At 53.5% G+C, this 11,874-nt stretch overlaps 5 protein-coding genes and 1 pseudogene across 6 annotated transcripts, besides 1 other annotated feature; 5 read left to right on the top strand and 1 right to left on the bottom strand.

The window, feature by feature from the left end:
- Positions 1–49: 49 nt before the first annotated feature.
- On the top strand, positions 50–1,307 carry NCS54_01029000 (Protein phosphatase; the record flags this gene model as incomplete). Its single annotated transcript, XM_053155604.1, has 2 exons — positions 50–110; positions 172–1,307. 2 exons carry the CDS (start codon positions 50–52, stop codon positions 1,305–1,307), a joined length of 1,197 nt encoding a protein of 398 aa, XP_053011579.1.
- Positions 1,308–2,233: 926 nt separating this feature from the next.
- Positions 2,234–3,203, top strand: NCS54_01028900 (annotated as a pseudogene). Its single transcript has 2 exons — positions 2,234–2,435; positions 2,485–3,203.
- Positions 2,234–3,203: a sequence feature.
- Positions 3,204–4,383: 1,180 nt separating this feature from the next.
- NCS54_01028800 (Hypothetical protein) lies at positions 4,384–5,093 on the top strand (the record flags this gene model as incomplete). Its single annotated transcript, XM_053155603.1, has 2 exons — positions 4,384–4,829; positions 4,880–5,093. 2 exons carry the CDS (start codon positions 4,384–4,386, stop codon positions 5,091–5,093), a joined length of 660 nt encoding a protein of 219 aa, XP_053011578.1.
- A 707-nt stretch (positions 5,094–5,800) lies between these two features.
- NCS54_01028700 (Eukaryotic translation initiation factor 3 subunit H) lies at positions 5,801–7,010 on the top strand (the record flags this gene model as incomplete). The annotated part of the gene is made up of 3 exons (XM_053155602.1): positions 5,801–5,854; positions 5,931–6,397; positions 6,449–7,010. 3 exons carry the CDS (start codon positions 5,801–5,803, stop codon positions 7,008–7,010), a joined length of 1,083 nt encoding a protein of 360 aa, XP_053011577.1.
- A 1,337-nt stretch (positions 7,011–8,347) lies between these two features.
- NCS54_01028600 (Adenosylhomocysteinase) lies at positions 8,348–9,746 on the top strand (the record flags this gene model as incomplete). The annotated part of the gene is made up of 2 exons (XM_053155601.1): positions 8,348–9,248; positions 9,298–9,746. The coding sequence occupies 2 exons, from the start codon at positions 8,348–8,350 to the stop codon at positions 9,744–9,746; spliced, it is 1,350 nt and encodes a 449-aa protein (XP_053011576.1).
- A 624-nt stretch (positions 9,747–10,370) lies between these two features.
- On the bottom strand, positions 10,371–11,637 carry NCS54_01028500 (Hypothetical protein; the record flags this gene model as incomplete). The annotated part of the gene is made up of 4 exons (XM_053155600.1): positions 10,371–10,712; positions 10,764–11,167; positions 11,301–11,515; positions 11,594–11,637. The coding sequence occupies 4 exons, from the start codon at positions 11,635–11,637 to the stop codon at positions 10,371–10,373; spliced, it is 1,005 nt and encodes a 334-aa protein (XP_053011575.1).
- Between the last annotated feature and the right edge of the window lie 237 nt (positions 11,638–11,874).

Here is an 11,874-nt window from a genome sequence, read left to right as displayed (position 1 = left end):
ATCTCTCGCAACAATTCTTGTCCTCGACGATCCACTCTTCTAGCCCTTCATGGCCGCGCCTTGCAACCGAGTTGCTGCGGCTTCCTGGCAATCGCTACTTACTGCTAAAGGTCCGTCGCAGACGGGAGCCCATGTGTTTCTACTCGGTCACTCATACTAACTTTCTTTCAGCTTCCTGGCAGCCCTGCTCGCGATTTCGAACCCGGCCGCTCTGCGCTATGGCCTCATGCTTGCGATCGAAACTTTACTCCACATCAGCCGACGCACCAAGATTCTCTTACCATATTGCCTCCTCCTTTATCGCCAAAGACAGACCCTACGATCCTTCCACCCACGTTTTCCACTTCAACCCGTATAATCGAATTCAGCCCCCGCGGAACCGTCGCCCTTCCGCTCGTCCCGAGTCCGGACACGATGCCTTCTTTGTCAGCCGGATCAATGATTCAGGCTCAGTAGCGTTTGGCGTTGCAGATGGTGTTGGAGGCTGGGTGGATTCGGGTGTCGATCCTGCCGACTTTTCTCATGGCTTCTGCGACCACATGGCAGTGGCTGCTCACGAGCACAAGGCGGAGGCTGATCCTCCCTTGACAGCAAGGAAGCTGATGCAAAAGGGATACGATGCGATTTGCGAGGACCGCAGCCTTCGGGCAGGTGGTAGCACTGCGTGTGTTGCTATTGCTGGAGCAGACGGAAACCTGGACGTGGCGAACCTCGGTGATTCCGGTTTCTTACAGCTTCGTCTGAACGCTGTCCATACCTATTCGGAACCCCAGACACACGCTTTCAACACTCCGTTCCAATTATCACTCGTCCCTCCGAGCGTTGCCGCTCGCATGGCAGCTTTTGGCGGTGCTCAGTTAAGCGACTTGCCCCGAGATGCGGATGTTACACAGCACTCGCTCCGACATGGCGATGTCCTCGTCTTTGCGACTGATGGTGTTCTCGACAACCTTTTTAATCAGGATATTCTTCGGATTGCCAGCCGAGTTCTGGTTCGGAGCGGTGCCTGGGTTATGACTGAAGCCGGGGGTGTCCGTGTAGCTGATGCTCTGGAACCTCTAGTTCAGCTCCCCGAGGCGTCCGAGGAAAAGAAGGAAAGGACACTGACCCTTCAGAGTTTACTCGCGACCGAAATCGTGACAGCCGCGAAGCGAGCCAGTGTCAATACGAAACTCGACGGACCCTTTGCGAAAGAGGTTCACAAGTATTATCCCAACGAGAACTGGCACGGCGGCAAGGTCGATGACATTTGCGTCGTGGTAGCTGTGGTTAATGAGACTTCAGCGGGCTTGAAGAGCAAGTTGTAATTTTTATCTTTATTTTATTTCCGGGAGCGGGTTTATGATAGAGATGGGAACAGCTCATAGAGGCGGGCACGCAAGCACACTGCGATTGGGAACTTGGGATGTTTTGGAGTCAAATGATAGACAGCAGGGAGTGCGTCGCGGTTGATTGATTTACGGGGTTGTATACATGACGGCGCAAGTCGGGTTGCCTATATGTTTTTAATATTAAAAGCACATTCGAGTTCAGATACGATTATGGGGAGTTTCGGAAGTACTCCTACGCTACAGACTATACTGAGTTCCAGATGTTACGGTCCCGATTCACTATTGGCTGTTGGCTTGCCGATGTCTACCTCCTGGCCCAGATCAAAGAACCCATGATGCAGTCAGGATGGTTAATCGACAAGTTGTATTGGTGCTCATGCCACACATAATTAACCCAATGGCTTTATTAGGTAGATATGACTGTAAACTTCAAAACAAGTATGTTGAAGTAGGTTTGTCCTAGGATTGGGATATAGTATTGGTCGCAATCCAATGCGACTCTGTGCTTATTGGGGGTTGCCAAGGTTGCAATCAACTTTGTTTGTTGAATTTTGGGAATATTGCTGTTCTATATGAAAACTATCAGGTGCTACCTAATCTTCAAGTTTCCGAAATTCCCTGATTTCCAAATTGGGTCGCTATGATACATTGTTAACCCGAGAATTGTATGTCCATTGAATGCCTTGAATGTGAAGGTGGAAAATGCAGGGTAGCTCCAGCAGTCATCCGCACGTGGGACCCAATGGTCATGACATCACCAACTCGAAGCAACTACTTGACTTGTTGCATCTTGGCGCCGGAGATCGGGAAGAAATTCTTCATGATGCTTCATTTCATAGAATTATACCTGAAAAATTATGGAGATATATGCGGCAAGTTTCTACCTATCTCAATGGATATAGCTCTCTAACATCAATTTCAAGGCTGGTGCTGTTGCAGCGTTCACGGTTGACCTGTTGGTCTATCCTCTTGACACACTCAAGACTCGATACCAGAGCCAAGACTACATCCAAACATATGCTGCCAGTTCGACGAAGAAGGCGCCCGTTTGGCGGGGTCTTTACCAAGGCATTGGAAGTGTAGTGCTTGCTACACTCCCAGCAGGTCAGTATTCACAGAGATTGGCAAAAGGCAGGGTTGCTCATGTTCCCAGCTGGTCTATTCTTCTCGACATACGAGAGTGCGAAACAAGTCATTGGCAAATCAACGTCACTGCCAGAACCTTTAGTACACTCATCCGCTTCGGCAATTGCAGAGATGGCGTCTTGTCTAGTCCTCGCCCCTGCAGAAGTCATCAAGCAAAACGCCCAAATGCTACGGGGCGAGACTTCAGGCAAGGGGTCGTCAACGTCTTTACAGGCGTTCCGTCAGCTCGCCGGGACCGGGGCATCACGGCGCCTCTTTACAGGCTACGCGGCCCTCGTCGCGCGCAACCTTCCATTCACAGCACTTCAGTTTCCCATCTTTGAGCATATGCGCGCACGGGTCTGGGAATCCCGCGGTGACGACGCCCCGGAGCCCACCCTGGTCGAGACGGGGCTTGTGACGGGGTTAAGCGCGGGAGGCGCGGGATCAGTAGCAGCCTTCCTGACGACACCGAGTGATGTGGTCAAGACGAGGATGATGCTGAGTGCCGGGAGCGAAGGGAATGAAGTCGCGGCCAAGATGGCGGGCAAGAGGGCGAAAAAGGGGGCGTGGACGGTGACGCAGGAGGTGTACCGGGAGAGGGGAGTGCGGGGATTCTTCCGGGGTGCGGCTCTGCGATCGGGGTGGACGATGCTGGGGAGTGGGTTATATCTGGGGACGTACGAGATGGCCAAGGTGTGGTTGAAGAGGAGGAAGTCTGATGGGGAGGAAGCTGGGGAGCCGTGAGAGATGAGATGATGATTGAGACAGGGCCAATTGCATGATATTAGACCATCCAGTCAGCAATAGATGAGAAGCTGCAGAGGCTTGAGTAAAAACAGACATGACGGCATGTTCTGGTATATCGCTGACAATGAGGTCAACAAAGAAGATCTCGGCATGTCGACATTCTCGTGGCTTTTGACGCCTTGCTTGAAACAGCGTGTGCGACAGTCCGAAAGAAGCTTCCTAGCCTCCCCGTCACCGCCTGTAGCGTTACACTCGTATCACCCGGAGCCGAACGCATGTATATATACGCCCTACCCCAGATAAGACACACCTTGATGATTTTTTATATCCAGCATCCATGCTGTTTCTGTCTGCGGGTTTGTGTGAGCTGTCGCCATTTTAGCGTCTGGCGCACATGTCAGTGCCGCATCCTGGCCTGCGCTAGTCTTGCATCTTATGCCCCTGGCATCCAAGTTCCAACACCTGTAGAAACCCTTTTCACTTCCGGCTCGGCGTTGTCTTGGGGCTGCCGAGACCGGGGGAGGAAACGTTATCATTGCTTCTAGCGGTGAAGCTGTAGATTGTCGATTTTTACCCCGGCTCGCTGCATCACGGTGCGGCGTATCATCATCTCGCTGTCTCGCGTCATTGGTACAAAGCGAGATCCCGGAGCCGCATCTAAAGTCCCCAAGACAGACTTTTTCCAAGCCATTGAGGAAATCCAAGGCGGCTAGAAGAACCCTTTTGGCTCTGTGACCCATTTTTGGAAAACCCTTCCATGTTGGAGACAGAAGCCCAACTGACTCAGGGCTGCAAATTCCGCCGGGCTCGGCCGGAGGCTTGTCTGTCAGTGATTCCGACACGCCCGACCACCCGCACTAACAAGTGGTTGCCGAGAGAAGACCCTTCCTTTGACACTCTTCACCGACCCACACGTGCTGGTTTCTCGTTTCCCCAGATGGTGTCATCTAGCACGTTATTCCAGGTTCGATGGCCTAAGAGCCCGTAGGAAGGGGCTTGGTGTGACAATAAAAGGCCAATGGCTCGCTGTTGGGGTTGTGGTGGTGGTCGTAGCAGTTCCCATTTTCATCCCCCAATTGCCTCCTGGACTGTATATCTCCCTGCCAAGCTTGTACTGCTTGACTAGAACTCCAAGGTCATCCAGCATAATCATCTTCCAAGCCGTTGCTAAGCCACAATGGCGTCCGTTGACATCCAGACGGCTCCCGGAGCGGAACTCGGCGTGTTTGAAAAGACCAGCACACAAATCGACGTGAGAGAGATCAGCCCGGAACTCGCCCCTCATGGTCGATATTTGATCCAATCCCCATACACTGAGCAGGAACATCTGCTTGACCTGGACACCTTGAACCACGAGAATGAGCTCCTTGCCCGCGCCTTGAGCCGGTTCCGAGTTCTTCGTGATGACTATGCAACGGCACCTTATGTCGACTCTTTCAACTGGCCCGAGGTGCTTGAGGAGGTGAAGCGTCTTGCTGTCGAGTCAGGAAAGGGGTTCAAGGAAACCTCTTTCTACATCGTCGCTTTCCGGTCCCGAATCAAGAAGACCACCGAGTACGCTGATCTCGGTCGACTCGACAAAGCTGCCCACGCTGAGGCTGTGGCAAGCGGCGGATTCCTCAAGTAAGCCGAATTTCTCGTGTTCATGGTGATCTTTCGCTAACAGTGACTAGATACTGGTTCGGAGAGCCAGACTCTGAGTTGGCAAACTTGGCGACTTGCATCTGGAGGACGAGAGAAGATGCCAAGAAGGGTGGTACCGGACCGGCTCACCGAAAGGCAGCGGGAGCTACTCGTGCCATGTACGCATTCTGGAGGATTGATCAGCACAGACTCATTATTCGGGATAATGTCGAGTCATGGGAGATTATCCCATGGGAGGAGTGATATCCTGGCGCGACAACGGGCGCTACGGCGGGCGCTGGAAGCGACATAGAGTGAGGGCGGGTTCTGGTGCTCATATTAAGATTAGATGAGGTCTGATATCCGGGGTTAAGGAGCTTTGGTTTAGCATGAGAGGGCGAGCATGATACACAAGGGATGGGATGGGTCGGAAAAGGTCACAAGGCGTTTGTTGGAAAATTGATGTATATGCGGCATGGGGAATGAGCTATGATAGACGGTTTAGAAAAGATAAAATGCGTTTTTAGATTTGATAAACTAGTAACGGTTGATGATGCTTGAATGTTGAGAGGAAGGGCTAGGTTCTGAGTGAGGTTGATGATTAGCGAGGTGGGGACTATGCAGGAAGTACACGGATTTGCCATGACAAGGAAGAAGCATTTGGTATCCGTCAAATGAGAAATAATATGCTGGTTCGGAAAATGAGTAAATCTTGATGCCTGATGAACTGTAGTTGATGGCGATATGATGCAGTTGTTAAGCTCGTCAAGTCCATCGCGGGATATATAATCTGCCGCACTTCACCGCCCTCATCCCACAACGCCCACAAATCGGTATGCGAAAAGTTTCGATATTCCCACATCCAGCGCCCCAAGGCCTTGCAACACCACCCGCCCACTCACGATCGTAGCGCCGAACCTCTATCCGTCACTCGCGGCCCCGTGAATATCTCTTCCTGAATTTCTGCCAAAATGGGTGACGCTCCCAAAGATGCGCCTTTCCAGGCCGTCCAGGTCGAGGCTCTGGTGAGTTGAAATGCCCCACCTCGAGCCCCCCTCTAGGAGTTGCGAGGAGGCAGAATTGACCTGTGTCGCTGTGTAGGTCATCATGAAGATTGCCAAGCACTGCTCCTCGGCCTTCCCTTCTATCGCCACCGGCTCGATCGTGGGTATGGACCGGGACGAGCTTCTGGAGATCACCAACACGTTCCCTTTCCCGACCGTCGACCCCGCTACCACCGATGGCCACCAGAACGACGCCTCGGCACTCGCCGCTGCTGCTCCCCGACAGAAGGCCAACATCGCCTACCAGAACGAGATGATCCGACACCTTAAGGAGGTCAACGTGGATGCGAACAACGTCGGCTGGTACACGAGCGCGACCATGGGCAACTTTGTCAACCTGAGCTTCATCGAGAACCAGTTCCACTACCAGAAGGACAACGAGAACACCGTCGCCCTCGTCTACGACGCCAGCAAGAGCTCCCAGGGCAACCTGACCCTGCGGGCGTTCCGCCTCACCCCCGCGTTCATGAACGCTTACAAGGAGAACAAGTTCACCACCGAGAAGTAAGGCGATGTCGGAGCATGACTTTGGGAATAGGTGCTGACCGAAAATAGCCTGCAAAAGACCAAGCTCTCCTTCAAGGACATCCTCGCCGAGGTCCCCATCAACGTCCACAACTCGCACCTCCTCACCACCTTCCTCCACCAGATCCCCTCCGCTCCCGTCAGCGGCGATATTGAGCAGCCTTCGTCGCTCGCCGACCTCGAGCGGGACGGTGTCAAGCCCCCGCTGTACCCCTCCATCGATACTCTCGACCTTGCGATCGACCCCTTCCTCGAGAAGACCTGCGATCTCCTGCTCGAGAGCATCGAGTCGCACTACACCGACCTCAACAACTTCCAGTTCTACCAGCGACAGCTCGGCCGTGAGCAGGCCAAGATCACACAATGGCAGACCAAGCGCAAGGCTGAGAACGCCCAGCGGGCCGCGGCCAAGCAGTCTCTCCTGCCCGAGGATGAGTGGCAGCGGCTGTTCAAGCTTCCCCAGGAGCCCAGCCGGCTGGAGGGTATGCTGAACGCGAAGCAGGTGGAGCAGTACAGCAAGCAGGTGGACGGCTTCACGGCCAACGTCAGTGCCAAGATGTTTGCGGTGAGGGAGAACCTGTTGCCGAAATAGACGGAGGACGGGGGCTCGAAGGGGTTCACGGTGTCTCGAGGGATTTCAGGGATACGAGACGCTCAGTGATGGTTTGCATTGGCGGCGTTCCGGGCAATGTGGAATATAATTGAGTGCTGGTCTAGATTTACAGCGTTGAGAAAGAGAGGAGCACTTGATGAGCACATGATGGACAGACCTGATGTTGCTGGTGATGCCGAGATGTGGAGGGGAGGATACCTGGTTCTGGCCTCTTGTTGATGATCGACAGGAGGTTCATGAGTGATGCCTAAGAAACAAGCTTGAAATGCTTGAAGGCAGATCAACTAAAAAGTACGAATATTGGATAACCAAGACAATGCTTGTCTGGCTTTTATGTGTCTTATGAATGGCAACTTGAAGGGAGCATGTTGCTTGTCTCTGGCCAATCTACAACGGCATGCGTGATGGTCAAGCTGCTTGTTGTCTCTCTTGTGTGGCCATTCAGCTTGTGCCATGCTGGACAGGCACAACGTAGCATCAAGAAAGGCGGTCGGTTTGAGATGATCAGCACCTAGCTCAACAGGAAGGTCGATTGGCCCCCAGCCTCCAACGGCGGCCGGGGATTGACGGTTGCTGTGGGAGGCGGTTCTCGGCTTCCGAGCGGGGAATTCGAGTTGAAGGAGCATCAGGGTCCCCGAGCAGAGCTCTAGCTGAGTGAGACGCGGCAATATCGAGGTAGCAACGGAGTTTCAGAGACGGTGATCCAGTCAATGAACGAGAAAACTCAACGTGGTCCCCGATTCGCTAGACCAGAGTCTCTTGTACCGTAACGGATCCGTATTCGTACAATGGATGGCTCCATCATGTGAGGGAGCTGTCGCTGATGAAAAAGATCCTCTTTTTTTTTTTTCTGACGCCGGCTTCTCGCAGCTCCACTCCCCGGTGCCCGCCCGCCCCTCAGGTCCCCTCGTCAGCAGTCCAAAGGTACCGCTGGAGGGGCGTTTCCAGGGCGAACCACCCGCCCGTCCACAAGTACCGATGGATAGCGGCGACTTTTTTTGGTTGCATGCCCGTGGTGATTGCCCCGCCTCTTGGTGGTAGGTGGTTTGTTGGTCTCAATGGCAAAGAAAATTCTGCCCCTCATTTTGCCGTTTTCACCGCCCGCCCACCAACCCCTCCCCCTCTCCCCCTCCAATCGAGCAGGAGGTCAAGTCTGAGAAGCCCCGCTCCCATCTTATCTTCTCACCTCGTCCTCAACCTCTTGACCTCTACATATTCCTCCTCCTCCCTTTTCTTCTTCTCTTTTTCTTTCTTCCTCCTCTTCTATTCTCTTTCTTTCCCTCTCATACTCCTCCTCCTCCACCAATTCATCCACAATGTCTGCCCCCGCCCACAAGTTCAAGGTCGCTGACCTCTCCCTGGCCGCCTTTGGCCGCAAGGAGATCGAGCTCGCTGAGAACGAGATGCCCGGTCTCATGCAGACCCGAGCCAAGTACGCTGCCGACCAGCCTCTCGCCGGTGCCCGCATTGCTGGCTGCCTCCACATGACCATCCAGACCGCCGTCCTCATCGAGACCCTGACTGCTCTTGGTGCCGAGGTCACCTGGACCAGCTGCAACATCTTCAGCACCCAGGACCACGCCGCTGCCGCTATTGCCGCCGCCGGTGTCCCCGTCTTCGCCTGGAAGGGTGAGACCGAGGAGGAGTACAACTGGTGCCTCGAGCAGCAGCTCCTTGCCTTCAAGGATGACAAGAAGCTCAACCTCATCCTCGATGACGGTGGTGACCTGACCACCCTCGTCCACAACAAGTACCCTGAGATGCTCAAGGACTGCTACGGTGTCTCCGAGGAGACCACCACCGGTGTCCACCACCTCTACCGCATGCTCAAGGAGAGCAAGCTCCTCGTCCCCGCCATCAACGTCAACGACTCCGTCACCAAGTCCAAGTTCGACAACCTCTACGGCTGCCGTGAGTCCCTTGTCGACGGTATCAAGCGTGCCACCGATGTCATGATTGCTGGCAAGGTCGCTGTTGTTGCTGGTTTCGGTGATGTCGGCAAGGGCTGCGCCATGGCCCTCCACGGCATGGGTGCCCGCGTCCTCGTCACTGAGATTGATCCCATCAACGCCCTCCAGGCCGCCATGGCCGGCTACCAAGTCACCACCATGGAGAAGGCTGCCAAGATTGGTCAGATCTTCGTCACCACCACTGGCTGCCGTGACATTCTCACTGGTGCTCACTTCGAGGCCATGCCCAACGACGCCATCGTCTGCAGTAAGTTTCCCGAAACCTCGTCTTGAGCTCATCACCTAACATCTCCCAGATATTGGCCACTTCGATATCGAGATTGACGTTGCCTGGCTCAAGGCCAACGCCACCTCCGTCCAGAACATCAAGCCCCAGGTTGACCGCTTCCTCATGCCCAGCGGCCGCCACATCATCCTCCTCGCCGAGGGCCGTCTGGTCAACCTTGGCTGTGCCACCGGCCACTCCTCTTTCGTCATGTCCTGCTCTTTCACCAACCAGGTCCTTGCCCAGATCATGCTGTTCAAGGCCAGCGACAAGGCCTGGGGTGAGAAGTACGTTGAGTTCGCCAAGACCGGCAAGCTCGACGTCGGCGTCTACGTCCTCCCCAAGATCCTCGATGAGGAGGTTGCCCGTCTCCACCTGGACCACTGCCAGGCTGAGCTCAGCACCCTCACCCAGGTCCAGGCTGATTACCTCGGCCTGACCCGCGAGGGCCCCTTCAAGGCCGACATCTACCGCTACTAAGCGGATGTAATCATACCCAAGGATCCTTCAACTGGACTCCTACGTGTAACGAACTTTCCCTCTTCTATCGACACGACAACTGGCAAAATTCTGGTTTCAACAGCATGAACTTGCATGGCATATGGGCTGGGAGAGTTACAAGGACATCTGCGGTTTTTTGATTTTTTTCCTCTTCTCTTCTTTGTTTCTGCTTATTCGGGATGCTTCTCTTTCCATCGTGAAGAGGAGATTTCTTCGCAGGGTGCAGGGAGGGGCAAAAAATCTTGCTTTTTCAACAAAATGGCGTTGGCTTTTTTGCTAATCATATGATTCCCCCCTTCGAGATATAAAAAACGGATGATGAATGGATGAAAGGATCCTCGTGATCCACGACGAGACCTCCCCATAGAGATGGAAGGAGATGATGACTCGAGATAGGGCCCGTCAACCGTGGCCAGGACAGAGTAGAACTTCAAAAGAAATTCTTCTCAACAATACTTTGACTACTGCTTCTATGATGTGATGATCTGAACTTTGCTGGGGGCATGATGGTGTTGAGACTATTGTCTTGGTAAACTTGTGTTCTTTCTATTGCTACCGTGTCTAGAAGCCACTTCATCCCAATCTATTTGAACAATTCCAACTTTACTGCAAGTTCTTTTGCTCAATGACAATACTCTTGAGTTTCCCCTCGGTAATTGCCAGCCGAACATTGTCAATGGCCCATTCCTCCATGCCCTTCTCCGTCTCGACGGTATAGGTGCCCATGTGCGGAACCAGCAGCACATTCTCATTCGCCAGCAACCCAGGGTGAATCTCCGGTTCTTTCTCAAACACATCCAAACCCACGCTGGCGACCTGGCCGGATGCGAGGGCATCTACAAGTGCAGCCTCGTCCATGACTGCGCCGCGGGCTGTGTTGATGATGACGATGCCGGGCTTCATAATGTCGAATTGGGGCTTTGCAATTGTGTGTCGAGTGCGAGGCTAAACGTGTGTGAGATTAGAGAGTGATGTAGTTGTGGTGTTGTGACTTACATTGAGGGGCAAGTTCAGACTCAGGACATCACTCTCCTTCAGCAGTGTCTCAAAGTCGACATACTCGGCACCCTCCTCCAATTCAGGGGAGAGCTGCTGGCGGTTATGATATCGAATAGTCATGCCAAAAGCACGAGCCTTGCGGGCAACATTGCGACCAATGCCGCCCATGCCTAGAATACCAAGCACCTTGCCCTCGGGGTCGTGGCCCAATGGGGGAGGAGGGCTCCCACGCCACTTTCCAGCGCGGAGGGAAAGGACGGAACTGGAGAGGTTTCGGAGAGCTCCTATAAGTAGCCAGATGGTAATATCTGCCGTGGCATCGTCTACCGCCGTGGGTGTATTGGAGACGCGGATGTTGTGGGCTGTGCAGGCGGCCACGTCGATTTGGTCATAACCAGCACCTGGGAAGTTAGTGATGGGACTCGAGTTTGTATGAGTCCTGACAGAAGGGATGTAGCAAGTTCAAAAGGGAGATGTAACATCTAAAATGGAAGGGCGTATATGCGAATCAGGCCTGAGAACCAGGAGCCTCACCATTATGGCAGATAAACTTGAGCGTATCAGGAAGAGCATCAAGCAGCTCTTCGTTAACAAGACCAGTAGTGCTCACAGACGTAAAGTTTCGATAAACAGCAACAACTCCGTCGAAAGCCCCGGACTTGGACTCTTCTAGAAAGGCAGCTCGGTCGGCCGACTTGGGCTTGATGATGTCCGCAATGGAGGCTAGTGAATCCCAGGCTTCATGAGCACTGGACGAATTAGCAGTGACTTCCTTTTTGAGTAATCATAGGGGCTTATAGGAGTGCTGCAACTTCTGGGGTACTTACTGCTCGATACCGCCTAGCAGAAGAACCTTGGGCTTGGCTGCCATTGTGAGGTGAGGATTGGGCTGAGGAAGCTATCGTGGGGGCTCAAGGTGGGAAATGGGTTTGGCAGAACAGAGATTGATCGGGTACGGGCTATCTCTATGGCTTCACAGTTCGTACTCTGGTAACTCTCTATGTATAGAGAATGATAGAAAAGGTCGGGATCCGAATCAAGATGAGATGCAATGTGACCTTATCTATCCGTACCGCCCGGGGAGCTGTCGATATGGCGGGGTGGACGT

This window comes from Fusarium falciforme, chromosome 8 (genome assembly GCF_026873545.1).
Source record: "Fusarium falciforme chromosome 8, complete sequence".
Classification (NCBI taxonomy): domain Eukaryota; kingdom Fungi; phylum Ascomycota; class Sordariomycetes; order Hypocreales; family Nectriaceae; genus Fusarium; species Fusarium falciforme.
This window is presented reverse-complemented; position numbering and strand designations above follow the sequence as displayed.